The following is a 21555-nucleotide window of genomic DNA, read 5'->3' as shown; positions in this document are numbered from 1 at the left end:
ATGACAGTTGGAAGAACAGTCTGTCTGACCGGCCAGTCCCGTGTTTCATCTGCTATTTCTGTTCTGCTTTACAGTCTCACAGGCTGCAGAGTGACAGACCAGCGCAGGAAAAAAAAAAAAGAAAAGACAGCATGTGTTTTTCAGCGAGTCAGTCATGATTTTGCAAGCGCCACATTCATTAGCCTGATGTAATGTTATCATCAAAGACACTTGGTTTCTTTATATCTATATTTTGGCTGATATCACAGTAATAAAACTGCCTTATGTTTGTTCAGATACTAAGCGTTGAATACTTTGTGGTTTGAAAAAAAAAAACATTTTACAGAGGAAGGAATCACAATTGGAACAATGCAGTTTTTAAATTCAGAGGAAACACAGTTATGTTCTAATGGAGCACAGACAGAAGGAAATATATCGGAGTCTTCTTCGGTCTTCACCTATAATGAATGCCGGCGTTACACTTGTAAGCAGAGTGACCGTAGCGCTGTTTTGACAAGAGGGTCAAAACACTAGACATGTCATTTGTAACAATACACAACAGGCAGAAGCTGCAGATTTATACATGAGACATGAACGTAGCTACAGTTTCAATAAGGTTGACATCACAGAGAATCAAATACAATAAAATGAACACTGAATGGCTTGATGGTCCACGGACAGTCCAGTCCAGTCCAGTCAGATCTAACTGCTACCAGAGGCTGGCAAAACATTTATCCTCTGTCTTCTTTCATCGTCAGAGCTCCTTTTACACCGTCTGCCGCTATTTTTTTTTTTATTGCTCACCTGATGAGCTCTCCTGTCAGCATTGGTCATGTTTTACACAGCGTGATGAAAGTCTGCAGGGAGTGTGTAAAATATACTGGGTGAATAAGCGCACCGGAGAAACACGACGCAGGTGCTCCTCTATAGATCCACCACATGTCTCATCCTCATTGGGCCTCATCCTTTCCCATGCTGCTTTTTAACGAGCCATGTTGTTTTGTTGTCAAATGCATGGTGGGGTTTTTATGGAGCTGGCAGAAAGCTGTTACAGACATTTGTAATGAGCTCTCATTCTGCGGTTCATGAGCGTGTGTGTTATGAATTACCGAGGCCTGTAATGAGCCTCCGCATTGAGGAGGGTCTCCGACTGGCCCATGGGAGCAGAAATTTGTGGTGTCTGGCCTTGTGTGCTGCAGAAAGAATGCTTCATATGGTTTGTATAGATTGAATGCACACACACAGTGAAGCCATGCCTGGTGGGACAACTGAGAGCGGATAGGGTATATAGTATGTTCTGTCGGAATCCCAAGTGCTGCAGGTCAGGTTTAAGGCCGTTGAGAGGGTGGTAGGATTGTTGAAAATGATCGCTCCCAAGATAGCAACAAGCATCTCGAGCTGCTGTCCTTCGGGCTGAGAAGATGCCGTGTCTTGAAAGTCTCGTGGGTGTGGGAGGGTGCTGCTCCCCGCTCAGCTGCACTCCTCACAGTTGCAGGCCAAGATGTATCTGTACGTGGCTGTAATGCGCGTCCCGCCGGCGCAGCGCAGCCTCACCGCCTTCAGCTTGGATGTGTGCGGCCGGCAGCAGGAGCAGGTGCTTTTGAACGGCTGTTTGAGCACCGAGCTGAAGGAGATGAGGGGGTCAGAGCGGGTCGTGTGGCTGCAGTGGCCTTCACAGCGCGCCAGCAACACCATCTGAAACACAGCATGGAAGACAACATGAGGCTCCAACACGGAAATGACAGATCTAACACTTGTAAAGCCCTCAATTTGACCTTTGGTTCTACTAATATACAGTAGTGGATTTTTTTTTTTTTTAATATTTTATTTATAGTGGCTAAAATTTACTCAGGGGGTCAAATGAGTGGCCATTTTTGTCAAAAAAAAAAAAAAAAGTTGTAAGAAATGCATAGAACTGTGTTGAAATAATGCCAATACATTTGTGCACAGACTACTGATATTATTTGACAGTGGAAGCTATATTTTCAGAAATGTTGGATTTTGAATAGCATGTGTATGTGAAAACTTTTGCTGGTGGACGGATGTGGCATTACCCATGATGATCTGGTCAGTACCAGTGCTTTATTAGTAATAAACTTATATACTTACTATTGCTAATTATCCTTTTATTCATAAATGTTAGTATTGTGGATCTAAAGCAATAACAGCTGACACAAAAACACACAATGTGACAGTGGACGGATGTGACATGGTTGTTACAGATCCCATCATACTGATGCTCGGCAGCCATGTCACCGTTTCCAGAAATGATCCCTGTGCAAAAACTAGTATCATAATTATTTATTGTATAGTTTATCATCATACTAAAGAGTAAATAACAATATAGAATTGTTATTTCTTTATAAAAATGCTTATTATTAGAAAACTGTTGATTTAAAAAGTGACGTGACATTCTTAATGTATGTATTGGCGTAACATAAGCAGGATGGATCAGCACCATACTCCATATTGCAACCTGTAAAAATAAAACATGATATGTAGGATATAATCTTGTAAGAAAAACTGAGGAATCTAAAAGACTAGAATATTTGTTTTTCAGGTAAATTCAGTTAAAATATAACTTGGTCGTTTGTGACATGAAAATATAGCATTGATTGTGATGAAATTGGACATTTTTGACCTGAAAACATAGTTCATATGACCATCAACATGTTGCAACAGAACTGAAATCCTGTTAATTTGGATAACTTGCATTTACCAACACAAAGTTACTTTGGGGATTCACTTATATTGATTTCTTATGCACAAAGACATAAATAAGACCTCTAAGCAAATTTTAGCAGATAGATTTTTTTTTTTACATTTTTAAGAACAGACATAAGATAATAAGGGATAATAACAAAAGACTGGAAAAAAGTTTTTGCTTAAAGTTTTACACAGTCTTAACCCATAAAGACCCAGTGCTACTTTTGTGGAAATTCCCAAATTAATTTTTCTCTCTGTTTAACCTTTACTGAAGTTATTGATCATTTATCATAATATTTTTCTCTGTATATTAAAATCAGTTGTTTTCCTAGATTTAATTTCCTAATCATGTACTTTAGCCATCAAGGTGACATTACATTTGAGGGTTATTATACTAAAAACAGAAAAAGCTTAAGAAAAAGTGACTTTTTCAGTAAATATATCATTAACTGAACATAAGAACAAGTATCTCCACCCACTGTCATTCATGAAACTCCATGGGTTTGACTAGTAAATCAGTGTTGTTCCCAATATGGCCAATGTATTATACAAATCACAGTGAAAAAGGTCAGAACATAAAATTGAAAATGAAGCAGCGATGCCCTAATCAACAAGTCATATTCACCAGAAATAAGGGGACACATTTGGTTTGCATGAACCTCAACAAAAATGAACATTCCTGTTCAAGTTGTGACTCATTTCACAATTGCTGTACTTGTCAAAATAATCATAATATAAGGTACAGTAGTGGAAAAAGGACTCTGGACACCCTTGAAACTTTACACAATCTCAATGATCATGAAAGATTTGTGGAAAAATCTCTCAGAAGGTGTGGCTGTATTGGACAGACATAAAAAGGAAATGATTTTAACAAATGTAATTTCTTGCCAGTTTCACCATGCCATGTCCAGGATGGGTTTCATTATTTTGCTGAAACCAGTTTTGACTGAACAGAGCATGTGCAGAAGGGAGCATGTGGGTCCAAGAATGGAACAGTACTTGGTAGAGTTCAATGACTTAAGAATGATTATTAATACAATATATCACAAATGCATGGGGTGTCCAAAAACTTTTGTCCACCAATTAAATGTAAGACTGTGAATAATAAGAAAACAGATGAAAAGTAGATGTTCCTGTTCGCCTGTCAGCGCTGCAGAGGTGAAGAGAGCCAGAGAGACGATCTGTTTATTTTAACAACTATAATTTTCAGAAGTGGGATGAAGTTATTGTTTATCAGGTCTCAAGTGAGTCTCGGTCTGAGCTTTGGGGTCTCGAATCAAGTGCCAAAACAAGACAATGTAAAGTCCGAAACATTGTGTCTCAAGTCTGAAACAACTCACTGTGCAAATTCAATTCCATGGTTCAGTGACTGGACGGAAGGTGGACACACTGGGGACACGGAGATATACACTGAAGTAGAACATCATGGAATCTAAATTGGCTGTAGGTGTGAAGGTGAGAGCGAATGCTTGTTCGTCTGTTTATGTCAGAAACGGTGAAGTGTTGAGGCTGTACCCTGCCTTCACCCGATGGTAGCTGGGAAATGTTAACCCTTTATCGGGCACTCATAGAAATACTCTGAAATTCTAAGTTTCAACCTTAGTGTGATATTGAAGGACATAATAAGACTGAAATATAAAAAAAAAAATATTATGTAGAAAATCAAGGTCAATGAAGTTACCATATTTGGTTCTTTACTCATAAGTGGGAAAAAAAAGTAAATATAAAAAATACACGAGACACATGTATTTTAGAACAGTGTTTCCCAACCTTTTTGAGCCACAGCACATATTTTACATTAGAAAAATCACAAGGCACACCACCTAACAAAAATTATATTTACTGAAATATAATGCAAATCTAGTCTCAATTTACTTCCTCAGTGTGAAACCTGGGCCTGTTTAGTTGAACATAAAACTGGTATTCTTGAAGGAATTGAAGATTCATATAACAGAGGCGTCGATGTAATATCAGCTTCATAGGTTATTGTATCAGGTGGTATATGAGTGAACCCGCCCCAACCCGATCCGCGGGTCTGCGCTACACTGGTGTGGGTGGGTTTATCAACAGAACACACAGCATTGGGGCTGGTTCATCTTCATTTTCACTTTGCAAAGGGAAACTGTTCTTGTAGAGTGGATCACTGGCGCGTGCAGTCGTACATATCCACATCATGCCACTTTCTTACAGAACCAATCAGGTGAAATTAGATAATCTTCCACAGCACACCTAATGATTTCTAACGGCACACTTATGTGCCTTGGCACACTGGTTGGGAAACACTGTTTTAGAACATTAGAACATCACTTTTAGAGGATTCCAACAACATAAGTGCTGACCCAGACACCTGTCAACATCCACATTATCCTTTTGAACATCGTTCCTTACATTCGTACCATTACTTCATGGTAGGGCGTCTCAAAAATCACTTTTCTCTTCAGATCACAGTGTTATTTAAACCAGTTAATCTCCAACATGATAATCTGATCCAAAAAAAGTTTCAGCAAAATCCGTCAATGTTTGACCCCCCCTCCACCACAGAGTATGAAGGGCCCGTCAAAAAATGGCAAAAATGCTCATTTTAACCCAGAAAATCACATATAATGAGGTCTTAAGTGTCCACAAATTGCTTTTTCTGGTATTTTACAGCGTCGATGTAATATCACCTTCATAGGTTATTGTATCAGGTGGTATATGAGTGAAAATAAGGTGTTTTTAAGATAAAATAACTCAATTATAGGCTAAAAACTTGAAAGAGAAAGAAGTTCAGAACAGTAAATCTAGTTGAACACAATGTCTGTTTTCTTAACCCCCTTTTTAGCAAAATACAGGTTTTAGTAAAAGACAAATATAATACCACATGTGAAGCAGTATGGATGTCTTTACTTTAGGCACTTTACTATCCATTTAGTATCCATTAAGCATGGTAATGCATTTAAAAATAGCCTTTTTTGGCGTTTTTTGACAGGCCCTTCATACTTTGCGGGGGGGGAGGGGGGTGTCAAATGTTGACAGATTTTGCTGAAATTTTTTTGGGGGGAGCTGTTATCATCTTGGAGATTAACTGGTTTAAATAACACCATGATCTGAAGAGAAAAGTGATTTTTGAGACGTCCTTCTCTGACCCAGTGATTTGAACATTCCAATTTCACCCTTGTCAAAGTTCTGTTGTTCTAAATGTTCACTTGCTGCCTATTATATCAACAACTGACAGGTTCCAAATGAATACCACTTTGTGTGTCACTGGTCAGGATGTAAAGGCCATCCATCCATCCATCCATCCATCCATCCATCCATCCATCCATCCATCCATCCATCCATCCATCCATCCATCCATCCATCCATCCATCTATCTATCTATCTATCTATCTATCTATCTATCTATCTATCTATCTATCTATCTATCTATCTATCTATCTATCTATCTATCTATCTATCTATCTATCAACACCATAAATAACGTAATGGCTTGAATAAAATTGAATAAAATACTGTTAAAGAACTACGTGAAGTAACAGTATTTTATGTTTAACAGTCAGGAGGAAAACCAGGTCCTTGATAGATGTAATTTCTGCCGTTTCTGTCCAGGAAAACCAAATGTTTGTGGGTTTTTGAATGAAAAACACACCACATGCCATTTCTGTTTCCACATCCTCTTTCTGAAAATACTTGATTTAGCTTGAGTTTATCATTTTCAGAGTAGCAAGACACACGCATAAATCATTATACGTGATCCAAGATGACGACAATACAGGAAATTAAATAGAAGACAGTGTTTTAGAGAACTTTAAATCTTGTTTTCTCATGTCTTGTCTTGAACCCTAGTTCTTTGTGACCTTCAGGCTCCGTCAAGAATGATAAGAGTGTTTCTGGGTACAATGAAGCAGTGTGAAAGTGAGATGTTTATTTGTGCCCAGAATGCCTCCCGGTTCTCTGCACCTCGGCCTTGCACCTGCAAAACTCAGAGATAGCAACTAGACGGGTCAGTCAGTCCTACACCTGCTGCAGCTCAGGGTCACACACAGCTACATGCACACTCAACGCTCATGTCTTTCCACTTCGCATTCAACATCCTGGAGCGAACAAAACAAAACATGCTTTCCTCAAGTCTGTCCAGTCAGCTGACACACATACAGGCACATACAAAGGGTCGGTCTGATTAGTGTTGTGACCGACCGACTGACATTCCACTGTGGGTCACCGCATTCCTGTCGCCTCCCTAAACAGACTCCTGTGTCATGTCCTTCTGTCAGCTGCTGTGTGTCGCCACCCGTGTACCCACTTCAACAAAAGCCTGTCTGGGGCCACGGCAGGGTGACACACACCCAACAGGAGTGTTGTCGCCACTTTAAGTCCATTTGTCTTTGTCCCAGCTGAGGATCAAGCTGTCAAACCGTGACAATTCCCCGTTTGTGACACTCGGTCTGTCTTCCTTCTTTCATTCATAACCAGCTGATATGATCTACTGCGGCTGTTAGAGCCACAGTTAAACTTTCAGCATCGTCATCTCAAGCAGAAAACGGTAAATTAACCCATGAAGACCCAAAAAGCCACTGGCGACCAAAACCATCTACTGATCTAAAGTGTTTAACAATTTATGATCTATTAATCTAATTAATACATGTAAATAATTGGTGTAAAATGCAGTTTGTCATCTTTTCATGGTCATCAGATATGACCCATTTGAATGTTCAGAGGCTCCGTAGTTACCGTGGAAACACCATCATCTTCTACAACAGTGATTCACCAGTAAAACCTATGGAGTTGGATCAATGACAGTGGATGGAGATGCTTGGTTTATATTCAATAAATGATCTATTTTACTGAAAAAGTCACTTTTTCTGCAGTAGGGATGTAACGATATGAAAATTTCATATCATGGTTATTGTGACCAAAATTATCACGGTTATCATTATTATTGCGTTATTGTTGAAATTGTGCTCCAAATGTTCAAAAAGTACTTTTACACACACTGAAATAATTTAACCAAGTTGTATTTTGGAAAAAAAAAAAACAAAACAAAACAAAAAAAAAAACAAATAAAATAATAGGCAAAATGTACCTTCTGTTGCAGAAACATTCAAATATTAACCCTTAGTGGTCTGAGCTTATTTAGGCTGTTTTTTAGTCCTTTTGATTTTGCCTTTATATACTATATAAACAAATTTTAAACAAGTTTACTATACTCATGTTTGGTATCTATACTCATGTTTGGTATCTTTTTTTTTCAGCACAACTTCATCTATATCATCTGCCTATTATTTTTTTTTCACTTTAACCTACTATATCAACATAAAAGGACAAAAAACACACAAAAAATATAAAATCCGATTTGAAAAATGTATATAATTTATTACATAAATAACACAAACATGCTAAACAAACCTTTTCAACGACTTTAAAAGTCAATATTGGTTCCAAATATTAGGTATATAAAATTAAAATTGTAATAAATTAAAACTATACTCAAATATTTGACATAAAAGCAGATCTTTACATAGGCATTTCCTCCGGAAAAGTGCGGTGATCAAACACAGTTATCATGAAAAATAGAATTTCAACGGTAATACTAACCGTCTACAATTTTAGTGCGGTTTATTGTTATACCAGTAATCGTTACATCCCTATTTTACACTTTTTTCTGCTTTTGATATAATAATCCTCAACTTTAATTTAAGCTTTTATGAACATCCACATGATCAGTAAATTAAGTACAAGAAAATACCTGATTTGCGGTGATAAAATATAAAATATAGAGGATAAAATTAGAATAAATGGTCATAAATCACTTAAGAAAGGTTAGAAATAGAGAAAATATCATTTGAGAACTGACACAAAAATAGCTCTGGGTCTTTATGGGTTAATATGATAAAACTCATGGTAGTTTAAAGTGCTTATTTAACATTTATAGTTACCGTGGAAACACCGTCATCTTCTACAGCAGTGATCACCAGTAAAACCCATGGAGTTGGATCAATGACAGTGGATGGAGACAGTTGTTTTATGTTCAGTTAATGATATCTTTGTTGATAAGTCACTTTTTCTTCAGTTTTCTCTATTTCTGATATAATAACCCTTAACTTTAATCTGAGCGTCAGTGAACATCTACATGATTAGTAAATTAAATATAGGAGCGTAATTCATTTTCACTAAAAAATGCAAAATGCAGAGGATAATGTAATAAATGGTGATAAAACACTTAAGAAAGGTTAATTATAGAGAAAAATAATTTTTTGTAATTGTCACAAAAGTAACACTGGGTCTTTATGGGTTAAAAAGACATGTAGAGAATTCTTAGAAATTACGAACATCCATTTACTGAGAAAACTGACAGAACACTCAGCAGGTTGAATTGATTTTCTTTAAGACTTTAGTCAGTTTTTAATAAAATCTCCATGTGTTTGGTTTTGATGAATGAAACATTATGAACGGTGCTTCAACTATGAGAGCACTGACAGAGAATTAAATCCACAATTTTGATCATCATTTGTTTGGTTTCAGTCAGTTATCTGCATCAAGTTAAAGCACAGCTGAAGGTTTACCTTACTGTTTACCTCTGCTGTCTGTTTTACTAGTTTCTTTATTATTTGTGCTTGAACTATATTACAACTACATCAGTCGCTGATTTTATCCTCAGTTCTGTTTGTGTATGAACTTGACTGTTTCCTCTTAAAATACTGAAGTAGCTGTCCAAAAATGGGCGGTAAACCTGTTTTCACTGGGTACATAACAATGCCCTGATGTGTGTATCCTTTTTTCTGATTCATATAAAAGAAGGTTTTTTTTTTCCTTTACTCTATTGCTGTGTTCATCTCAAATTTTTGGGTTTTCTTTAGTCCAGACTTGAAAATATGATCAAACATTATCATGTTGGGTTTATGGCAAATTACCAAGTTTGTGTTTCAGACAGAAATCAGATTTTACTTTTGGGTCTTGAACTGAAAACATTTGAGAACTACTGTTTAATAGAGATCAATTTGTCTTGGATTGGCTTTGGATTATTAAGCAGAGACACCAAACCTGATTCTCATAATTCTTGTGTTGGTTGTATATGCAGTTTGAGTCTGTGACAGGCTTTCCACCTTACACTATAAACATTAATAGATTAATTAGTATAACTGTAGAGACTAAAAGTGATTATCTGAAAACAGAGAAGGTTCATGATGTGAGTCAACTGCATCTATAAGGGAAGACAGCAGGTCTTAATGCACAATTCGGATTTTTTGGTGCAATCCGATTTTTTTGTGTCCTCGTTCATAGTACACATTAAATCTGAGTTTTATCAGTTTTGAGTATAAACTGAATGCGAACCTGAAGTGACCTGTATGCACAAAAGAGGTCCTGATGTAATACTTGACCGGGGGGGGGGCACTGAGTATGCTCTAGAACAAGATCTATTCTATTAACATGTTTTGAACATGAGCAAATGGTTGAATTTTTATCAATATAATTAAACTCTGACAGAAGTCGTTTTAGTCATCTTATATGATTTATTTATTTATTTATTTATTTAATGTTTTTAAATATTAGTGGAACCATTCGGGTCGTTTAATCTTTTAGTCTGCATTGGTAATTATTGATTATTTATTGTTAATTATTTAAATACATTTATTCATAGTTGCTTTCAATAATCCTGTATTTGTACACTGATTTATTTATGTTTGTCACATTGCACTTTGGATGTGGGCTGATGTCTGGGCTGATGTCTGTGGTAAGCTGCAAATGAATTGCTCATATGGGATAAATAAAGTTTTCTGAATCTGAATATTTAAAATAAATCATATATACTGAATGCTCACCAATGACACATCAGGGGTTAAAGGGTTAATAACTTATTTTAATCACATGTTTACTGAACAAATGGCCACTTATTGGTCCAAATAGTAACTCTCACCAAAATATACATCTAATACCTTTTATTGAGTTATTTCAAAGATTTCACACATCTATATTATAAAAGCCAAGTGGCCTCTATGTGTGTGTGTGTGTGTGTGTGCATGTGTGTGTGTGTCCGGGGATTCACATAAAATCTGTAAAGAGCTAACTGCTGTAGTTTGGTATATTTATGTATTTTTGGTCAAGGAAGAGACTAGTGAAAATGACAAGTTGATAGGACCAACATTTTAAGAAATATTAGTAATTTTGGAATACAACTGCCTTACAATTACATTGCTATGGCCAGAGCGCTTTGGCGGTGACTGCTGGACAAATGTGGTACAGCATGCACGAATACACAACAGCATAAAAACAACCACATCTAGAACCTGTGGATCCCCATGGGTCAACACACTAGTTTATTATATAACTCTTAATAAATGTGGATGTAAACTGTCACATGACCATTTCATAGAGACATATAACTGCAAAGTGGCAAATCTATTTTGGTCCTCTACTCTTACTCCTACTTGTGTATTTACTGGTGTGCAAAGGCCTTGGAGACAAAGTTGGAATATTTACAACTACAGGGTGTTACTAGGGCTGGACTTCATTTGTCATATGACCTGATTTTCAGCGGGATCACACAGCTCGAGTCATTAAATAAATAAATATCAAGCCTGTCAAAATGTTCTTGCTCAATTAATATCCATTTTAAAGGCATGAGTTAATTTGTCAGTTGGTCTGCTGTAAAGTGCAGACTCTGCTGAAGAAACAGTGGACTGATGATAACGGTAATGACAGCTTCAGGCAGCGCAGTGACTCTATGATCTGCTGGTTTGGCTACTGAACTCTGATGAGCAGTAAGTCTGATTTAAACAGATGTTTTCGCTGAAGCAACAGTGCAAAACACAATGTCAGAATGTGAAGACATTTTTGATCACTATAAAACTCTAGTGGGACAAATTAGGCTGCCGCGGTGTAGGTAATTAATGGAAACGCTGCAGCTGTCACAGATGTGAGAATAGATTAAGAAAATGTGGGCTAGTGTTTACTTCATCACGGAGCAGAAGTCTCTGGGGTTTCCTTAGCTGTTGTTGAAATATTGCAATATCAGTCCAACATGAGATTCTAGTCAGATAACAACAAGAAAACGACATTACACGCAGCCTAGAACCTCCTGTATCCACAGAAAAATACCCTGCACTCACTACAACAAAGCAAATTATGTAACAATGCCTGAAAAAAACTGGTTTAACTAAGCCAACAAGTAAGAACCTTCCAATGGATAATACTGAAGTGATTAATATGCTTCATCAGCAACAGGTTCTTTTACTCTAACTGATGCAGTGAGTAGCCTCTCATTCCTTACACAATGGCCATGTGGTCTGATGAGTCCAGATTGACCCTGTTCATCCAGTACCTACAGTATATTTCCTCTTAGATGGTGGAAAAAGACACATCGTTGTGAATAGGGGTGAAACGATTCCTCGAGTTATTTGAGTACCTCGATTACAAAAAATGATCGAGGAATTTTCTCTGCCTCGAGGAATCGCTTATTTAATTGTAAAGCTCAAAGCACGGCATAACGCGCTTATGCCATAAAGGAAGATGACGGAGGACGCAGAAGTGTTCGGATGAAGCAGCGGGAAGATGCAAGAGGCAAGCATAGACAGGCGAGTGAATACAGCAATGATGCCGAAAGATAAAAAAACAATAAAAAAGACAGAAAATGTCAGAAGTGTGGAAGCATTTCAGACTGAACAGCGAGGTGAACGCCGTGACATGTATCCGTTGTAACACGGCCCTTCCATAAAACAACAGCATACCTGCAATGGAGCATCTACCCATAAGACACCCAGAATGGAGCGGAGGACCCGGGATAAAATAGAATTAACGTAGCGCAAATCAGTGAGATTAACGTTAATGTACCTTAATAACATAACGTTAGCCCTGCAGAGGGCTAGGTTTCTGTTCATTATGGCTACTGTCGATTGTGTGGCTAGTTTATTATGATGTGACAAGCAGAGATTTAGGCAGTGAGCCGTGCACCCGTGATTTGGATGGGTAATTTCCCAAAGCACGACCAAAATGGTGCACAGCTTGATGAAAGCTTTCTCTTACCTTGTCACGGCCAAATTTGGCAAAATCCAACTACTTCTTGCAAAAATGAAGAAATCATCAATTAAGTGGACGTGTGTGTGTGTGTGGGGGGGGTGGTATAGGTTATGAGACAGACAGATAAGGTGGGGGGAGCATTGCCTTGATTCTCCTGAATATAGCAGAAATGTGTCAAACTGTTCATGCATGGACTCGTTCCAAGTTCCTGTTCAGATGTTCTTGCCTCTTATATGCCACAACACATTCCTGTTATGTCTAAATTGTAATTTCTGAAACTTACAGCTGCCAAAGTTAAGTTGCACATCAAAAAGGCAAAGTTTATGCCTTTTTTTAAATTTATTAATGCCTTATATTTTTGATATTTACAAGATGTCATATCAGTCCCTGGACTCTTGTATGTTTTGTCTGTCTTGTGTGTCGTTTCCTGTTTTATTTGTTAATCCTCCTCTTGTGTCATGTCTGGTGTCTTTGCTTCCCTTCCCTGATTGTTTCACCTGTGTTGATTACCTGTCCCCGCCCTGATTTGTTCCACCTGTGTCTCATTGTCTTCCCTCCCTTCTGTGTATATAAGCCCTGTGTTTTCCCCTGTTCTGTGCCAGTTCATATTCCTCTCTTGTGGTGTGTCTACCTGCCAGCGTTTCTTCTGATCCTGTTTGTTTGCCTGCCTGCCTGCCTGTTTGTTCCTGACCTGGATTGTTCCTCGACTACTGAGATTTGCCTGACCCCCTGCCTGTACTTCAGCCTGTTCTGCCACATTTGTGTTTGACCTTTTCGCCCGTTTTTTTGGTACGTGACTCAGCCTTATCCCCTATGTACTGTTGCCTGTCTGTCAGTCTCTCTGTGCATGACCTGGTCTGTCCCCTGACTTTCCTTTGTTTTTTCCTAGTCGGGTTCCCCTCGTGTGCTCCCGACCCGGGCCGTGGGTTTTCCCCCTTGGATTCGGACGTCGTGACGAATCCACAGAGTCAATACACCAAGGACTCACTCAAATCCTCTTTTAGTGAACTGTTTATCCTGTCTGTGTTTAATAAACACTGCTTAACTGTATTTTTGTCTGCGGGTCATGCATTTGGGTCCAGACCTCGTACTACTGTTTCTAACACAAGAAATACTAAGTTGAAAGTAATTAAATTGTATTTCTTTTTATTTGTGTTTGCAATGGCCTCTCTGGAAATGTTTCTAGTCAAGAAAATATATTTTGTTGCATATACACAATGTGAATGTAAGAAATAAAACTTATCTAAAAAAATAAAAAGGAAAACAACTGGTCCTTCATTATTAAGTGAAATACTTTATTTCCTCTTGTGTATTTATAATTGCTCTTTAACCAAGCAAAAATAAGTTTTATCCGATTAATCGAAGGAATTTTCAGTAGAATACTCAAATACTAAATATTCGATTGCTGCAGCCCTAGTTGTGAAATGGAGGTTTCTTGTGTACAGTAGCTGCTTAACCTGAACGGTAGCGAGGGCTCAGTCAGGTTAAGTTGAACTCATTTTCAGTAAAGGTGAAAACACACCAACCCAGTTTTCAGCGGTCGAACATTGTCAGGCAGTCTGATGAGGTCGGTGACATGAGTCTGGTTGGTGTGTTTCAGAGTTATCGGCTGTCTTAAATTGGTTGTCAGTCTTTTTGGTCAATTCAACATGGGTAATCGGCCACTACTATGTTCATTGTGGTTGGTTTCAGATGCTGCAGCTCTTTCATAATTCATAGTTTGAGTTATTGTTTGTTCAGTATTACTTGTCAGCCTTGTAAATCCAAGCTGGACTGCCTGTACATATCCTGACCAAGGAAAATCAAATTCTCACTTTGTGCAGTAATCTCCACCTGGCTTTTTCTGCCTCCGTCCATAATAATACACATTATATAGCCTAAATGCCATCTAAAATTATATAGCAAACTATTACATGATCAAAAACAAATTGACTTTAGCAACAAAAAAAAAAGTCTCAGATTTGAATGTCTGGGGTCGCCAGAAATTTGTGATGTTAAAATGGGGTCACAAGCCTAAAAAGTTTGTGAACCACTGGTGTAACTCTTCCGTTATCAGAACCAGATCATGGCGAGAAATTCCTGAAACTCTGAACTGTAATAATTGTTGTGACATTTATTGTATGGCTAATCTGAAACCATGGTAAATATGCCTCATAATGAAAGCTAAAGGTGGTTTAATGAATATATTGTGTGTGTTTTTTCCAGGCTGTACAAAAACCCTAAAATAATATATTCCCCAAATTCTTAAACTTGGAGGATTTTCCTGTAAGCCCGTGCAGCAGATGGCCGGCCCACTTTTTCCACCGCTCTAGATCCAGTCAGACACACTTAGAGCTCAGGTCTATTCTGTGTGAACTGTACTGACTGAGGTGTCATTCAAGCATTCAGAAAGTTTGTTTAGTTACTGTAACAGAAAGGCCAACTCATACTGTGAGTGTATTCAGCCCTGCCTCGGTCGAGCTGGGCTGTGGTTTGGCCACCTGCTCAGTGCACTCAGAAGAAGATTATTAAAAAAACACCAAAGTACTGATCACTCACGCTACATGAACAACTGCACCGGTGTAAAGCAAACCAAATGGAAAGGAAAACTGACAGTTTCCATAGACGTGTTTGGCATGAGTCACATCATCAGTCATTCTACATTAAGTGGCTGCGTCTAAGTTGTCCCGACAAATTAAGAGAACGAAACTGAATAAGAACCACGCCTCGATATCATTAGGCTACTATCCACGTTTCTTTTTCATTCTTCACCCCATCGCTCTCTGGCAGCGGCAGGAGAAGGCAGGCCGACAGGGAGTCGTGCACTTCAGCCAAAAAACTAAAAGTCCCAGCAGAGGTGCAGAATATGTCTGCAGTGTGGCCCATGTCCAGCCCCACAAACCTACACACTCCCCGAGAAACGAAGCGTGACTCGTTTAAATGATGGTAGGAGAGCGAGATAAAGACAAAGACAGGAAGAAAGAGCAAATGGAGATACAAGAGGAATATTAAAAGAACAGAAAAATACGTGTGTGTATGAGAGAGATAAATTACTCTTCGTTATTGTTGGAGGGTGTTTTTTGGCCAGACTCGGGGGTTTTCTTGCATCTCTCAGGCTTTGTTTGGAACACATTGTTTCCCTGATTTTTCAAACAAATTATCTTCGTCATTTGTCAGGTTGACTGGTTCCATTACCTTAAAAAACCCGGTAGTAGTTAGTATAATAAAAATACAGTGCACCCAGTGATAATTTGAGAGTAATATGGTTTTTCCATGAAAGTTCAGTTACTTTACTCAAAATGAGTTAAACTGACATGTTCTCCACCTTCACTGACACATTTAGAATCTTTAAATTTGTAAATAATAGTTATTTCTTAAAGTTTCTCTATATGTTTCATGCTTCTCTATAGGTGGTGTAGCCCAGTGTTTTTCAACCTTGGGGTCGGGGTCGCTTGGAATTCAAATGGGGTTGCCTGAAATTTCTAGTACGTGATAAAAAAATACTAATAAAAAATATGTTATAATGATTCAATATATATGTCATTATAATTAGAACACCACCTACCTTTCCTTTTAAAATTTAAATTTAAAAATAAAGCGTAAATGTTGTCTAAAATTAATGTTTGTTTGCAACATAGTATAGCAAACTATTACATGATCAAAAACAATTAATTTTAGCAAAAAAAATGTCTCAGTTTTGAATGTCTGGGGTCGCCAGAGATTTGTCATGTTAAAATGAGGTCACAAGCCAAAAAGGTTGGAAACCACTGGTGTAGCCAGTTTGTCCTCTAATAAACATCTACCTTCCATTGACATATATTTCATTACTCAAATACTAATTGTTGTGTATTCTACTGTATTTCCTGCTGTGGATATAAATAAAGTGTTAATCTAGGTTCATTTTAATCGTTACTTCACTTGCTGCTTCAGATTTCCTCATCACATTTGTAAAAGTTAGGAACTAAATCATGATTGGCTCCAAATTATTTGTGATTATTAGATCCTGTTGGTATTGTTGCTCCTTAACTTCAGATTTTTTGAGAATCAAATGTGAAATGAAAACCTCAGAATTTAAATTCCAATTTCTGTACGCTGACTTTCAAAGATAACAAGAGGATGAACATTAGACAGGAGTTGTGGTTGAGTGGAGGGAGAGGGGGCTTTAAGACAGTATTATATAATAACTGACAAAATGTAGAACATTTTAATGTCATGTTATTACACAGATTTATAATAACCTGCTGCATTGTTGTCGTTATTACAAAAGGCATGAGTTGCACTTTCAGCAGTTTTGTACAAATATCAAAAACTTTGCAGCAGTTATAAATAAAAGTATGGATTAAGTTTTACAAGTCAGTAGTGAAACAGGAAGTTCCTGAATTTGGCTGTTTTTAAAATATACTGTTGCCCATGAAGTTTCAATAAACCATTTTTACCACTTCTCATAAAGCGATTGTTACGATGTAATTTATTCTTAATAGATAAAGTGGAACTGGGACGCATTATGTGATTGTACCAGGTCAGAGGTGATTTCTGATGTCTATAAAGAGGAAGAAAAGAGATCTGACAGAAGCTTCTCTGTTGCTGTCAGCACTCACATGTCCAAGTCTGTCGCTCTCTCATTTGGGGTGCCCCAGGGTTTGGTTTTGGGCCGATTTTATTTTCCCTTTATATGCTCCTCTTGGGTAAGATTGATTTTCTCTCTATTTAACCTTTCTTAAATGATTTATCACCATCTATTGTTATGTTATCCTCCGTATTTTCCATTTTTTCCACTATAAATCATATATTTTCCTATATTTAATTTCCTATATTTAATTTAGATGTTCATGAAAACTCAGAGTAAATTCAAAGGTTATTATATCGAAACAGAGAATACTGAAGAAAGAATGACTTTTTCAGTAAAACATATCATGAATTAAACATAAAACAAGCATCTCCATCCACTATCATTGATCAAACTTTATGGATTTTATAGTGAATCAATGTGGTAGAAGATGACCAGTGTTTCCACGGTAACTATGGAGCCTCTGAACATCCAAATGGGTTCATATCTGATGACCATGAAAGTTTACAAACTGCATTTTACACCAGTTTATTCCATGTATTGATATGATTAGTGGATTAACAGCTGTTTAGGTCTTTATGGGTTAATAGCCAGTTTAAGAGTGTCTCCTGTCATATGTATGCTGATGATATTCAATTATATTTTTCTTTTAACCCCGTGATAATGGCTGAGGTAAATGAACTGCATGAGTGTCTGACTCAAATTAAGGATTGGATGCCTCTAACTTCCTGCAGTTCAACGATGCCAAAACTGAGGTTCTCATTGTTGCCCCTGATTACAGTGTGTCTAAGGTGACCAGCAGCATTGGATCTCTTCGTTCTAATGTGCGGTCCAAAATCAGAAACTTAGTCATCATTTTTGACCAAACTATGCACCTTGATGAGCATGTAAAAAAACAGACTCAATGAAGCTATTTCATTTGAGGAACATTGCTAAACTCTGATTCATAGTTTCACATTCTGAGCTGGAAATAATTATCCATGTCTTCATATCATCACGCTTAGACTACTGCAATTCCCTCTTTACTTGTCTCCGCAAATTATCTGTGAACCAGCTCTAGTTAGTGCAGAACACTGAAGCCAGGCTGATTACCAACTCCAGAAAATGTTGTCGTATCACCCCGGTCTAGGCGTCTTTGCACTGGCTGCCTGTCAGTTTCAGGGTGCAGGTCAAGGTTCTGGTCATCACCTACAGAGCTCTTCATGGTCAGGCACTGCTTTATCTTATTGACTTGTTACATCAGTACGCATTCCATGAGGCCACTGAGGTCAGCTGATCAGGGTCTGCTGCTCAATCCCTCATACCAGGCTAAACCAAAGGGGCAGAGCCTTTTTAGCAGTCACTCCCAGATGGTGGAATGTCCTTCCATCTGATTTACGAGCAGCAACCCTCGTGCTCCGACATTTTAAGAGGCGTCTCAAGATGCAGCTTTATTCTATTGCATTTATGGGTATTCCATGATTTTATTTGGTATTTGAGAATTTCACATTTTTACATTAATGTATTTTTTACATTTTTGTAAAGCACTTTGTGAGTTGTAAGTGCTATATAAATACATTTTACTTACTTACTTAGGAATGAGTCTGAAAACAGAATTATTCCAATTTTATGGGCAACAGTGTACATGTGATCTTGTCACCGTCTTTTCCTGGTTATTTAGACTAAAATGATACTGGTTTAATTATATATTACTAAAGTTTGATTTAGTTTGTTAATTATATCTTCTTGAGACCCAGCAATATATTCTGTTCTTTGTAGGGGACAAGACTTTCACAGCCTTACTTCAGGTGAATACATTTATTTTGGTTGTTTATAGCATAATGCAAATGTTATTACATTTACATGCATTTCCCATAATCTGTAATAATATGTAATAATAACTTACAACATGTAAGGAAGTGTATTATAAATTGTATTCAAGTGCTATAGTATTATAAAAATGCAGGTGTTACTGAAAAATCAAGTGATAATTTGTGAGACTTTCTTGAGTTGTCGTTGACCACAGCGTATGTGTGTAGTATGTGTGTGTCCTCTGTACGGCTGGACAATATTGGAAAAACTGATGTTGCGATTTTTTGTAACTCTGCGATCACAGAACATGTGTTTCAATATCATCCGTCTTGGAGCCAAAATAATTCCAGATAACTGACGGTTGCGTTTCTTTTTGGCACCAAGTCTTCCTTTTTGGAGATTTTCTCTTGTTCATTGCTCATTTTTCAATGTTGTTTACCAGTGACTCACTCTCATGTGCAGGGATGTAGTCTAGGGATGCACCAATACCACTTTTTTCCAGACCGAGTACGAGTATGAGTACGAGTACTTACATTGAGTACTTGCCAATACCGAGTACCGATACAAGACTTAATAATCCCATTCCAGTTCTTAGTTCCTTTTGTAAATGTGCTTTACGTGCGTTGTCATTAGTCTGACAGGAACAAGGTGTTGCTACTGACATTTAATGTGTTGGAATGAGCGTTTGTCAATTAATCCACCAGGGGGCACTGCTCTTATTAACCATACTGGACAAATACCACGAAGAAGAGTAAAGTTTTTGAGAAGAAGAAGAAGAAAAGTCAGTAATAACAAACATGGAGATGACAGAGGCAACACTAATGTGGGATACTAATATTGTGGCGTTTTTGCAAGTAAAGTTTAAAAGTGAAGCTTCGGGAAGTAGAGAAAGATAAATGAGCGATAAGTTTCGTTTCACTTCCGCTAGCAGTGGTCCGCACCGCTCCATACTCCCGCTGGTATTCTCTGTCTGGGTACTCACCCGCCATCACCTGGAAAACGTTTGGAATGTATGCAGACGACTGACAGATGCTGCATCCCTATCTGTCTGTGTCTTTAACGTTACTTGCAGTCAGTATTACTTTTATCATCGTTTCATTTATTTTGAAAAATCTCCACAACTCTTCACACTCCCCACACATTATTCCACCGCCATGTACCTGCTGCACTGAACTGGGAATGTCACATGGCCGTAAGTGGTATCAGTGGATTTGTATCGGATTACTTTTACGAGTACGAATACGAGTACAACACACTGAGTATCGGAGCCAATACCCGATACTCATATTGGAATCGGTCCATCCCGAGTGTAGTCTGCTTCAACAAACTGATTAAGAATGATTGTGATTGATGGATCTCTGTGCGTAGTATGTGTCAGGTACCCAGGTTGAAATAAGATGAAAACATGCTGAGTTCATTTGCCTCCTACATTGCAGGACCTGCGATGTGGACTATTGCACACATGTACATTGCGATGCCGATGCTCAAACGATATATTGTGCAGCTCTAGCCCTCTGTAAACACTCTTACCTTGGAGTTGCACTTATAGATGGGGTGTGTGATGGTCTCTACGAAGTGGTGCCTCATGCAGCGCTCCGGGTCAGTGTCTCCGAGGTGCGGGTGTGCGTTATCCCCAGCCTTGTTGCTGCTGGCGGACTGGACCAAACCCAGCAGGGGGCAGCACATCAGGAACAGCAGCAGGCCAGAGGGGGGGCCCACAGAGATTGAAGGTTTCATTATTTGGCCACCCTGAGGCTCTCGATCCTCACGGGGATCTCCCATATGTTCGCTTCGTCTGTCTGTTTTTCGAATTCCACTACCTTTTCGCCGTCTCTCACCCCGGTTGTTTTCAGGATCTCATAAAAAGACTCACACGTCGAAGGTCTCACTCGATACTGTTAGCTAGTGCTGAGGCGGTTCAAGGGTGATGAACTGTTGGAAAAAGTAGACCTGCTCCGTAGGGCCACTCCATCCCCCGCTGTCTGGACTAAAACTGTCTGGAGAAGAAGACAAACAGCAAGACATCAGTGGAAACATGACCAGATAAAAGAAACATTATTGTTTGCAGGTGGTATGTTTTGTCTATTAGTCATTTTTGCATCCAAGAAGCTACCATAAGTAGCCCCATCCAGGCAGCTTTTCATGGATTGTTTGCCAGTTGGGATGATTGACTGTTTGATGCGCGTCCGTATGTGTGTGCGAAACGTTTAAAATAGTCATGTAGGTGTGTCGATACATAACGAAACCTGGCTGCGTGTGCTTTTTCAACTTAGTTCCACAGTCACTGCTACACCCACACACTGCACACACATGTAGATACATAAGTCTTGGTGCTTTTATTATAGAGGAGAAACTTAAGCCATGCACAAACAGCCTGCAGCCAGGCCCTTTCCTCTCCCCAGGAATGACTTTTTCATTAAAACAAATCACTCTCCCAACAAGCACTCTCAAGACTGCAACCCCTCTGCCAGTCCCGCTGCATATTTTCATGTATTTATGTTTTGCTTTTTTTTTTTTTTTTTTTTCATTTTCCAACTTCG

General features: G+C 38.3%; 1 protein-coding gene across 1 annotated transcript; it reads right to left on the bottom strand.

Moving 5' to 3' along the window:
- Positions 1–763: 763 nt before the first annotated feature.
- Positions 764–20752, bottom strand: LOC115411872 (norrin). The gene is made up of 2 exons (XM_030124106.1): positions 20546–20752; positions 764–1674 (listed from the first exon to the last, which is right to left on the bottom strand). Exons 1-2 carry the CDS (start codon positions 20750–20752, stop codon positions 1450–1452), a joined length of 432 nt encoding a protein of 143 aa, XP_029979966.1. The 3' UTR covers positions 764–1449.
- Between the last annotated feature and the right edge of the window lie 803 nt (positions 20753–21555).

This window comes from Sphaeramia orbicularis, chromosome 21 (genome assembly GCF_902148855.1).
Source record: "Sphaeramia orbicularis chromosome 21, fSphaOr1.1, whole genome shotgun sequence".
Taxonomy (NCBI): domain Eukaryota; kingdom Metazoa; phylum Chordata; class Actinopteri; order Kurtiformes; family Apogonidae; genus Sphaeramia; species Sphaeramia orbicularis.
The sequence above is the reverse complement of the archived record's forward strand: the minus strand, read 5'-3'. Positions and strand labels throughout refer to the sequence as shown.

Bases quoted from the DNA above. Each gene is read 5' to 3' on its own strand.
- LOC115411872 (XM_030124106.1), bottom strand. From the start codon at position 20,752: ATGAAACCTTCAATCTCTGTGGGCCCCCCCTCTGGCCTGCTGCTGTTC. The intron at 1,675-20,545 runs GTAAGAGTGTTT...GCTGTGTTTCAG, and splicing joins TCTATAAGTGCAACTCCAAG to ATGGTGTTGCTGGCGCGCTG.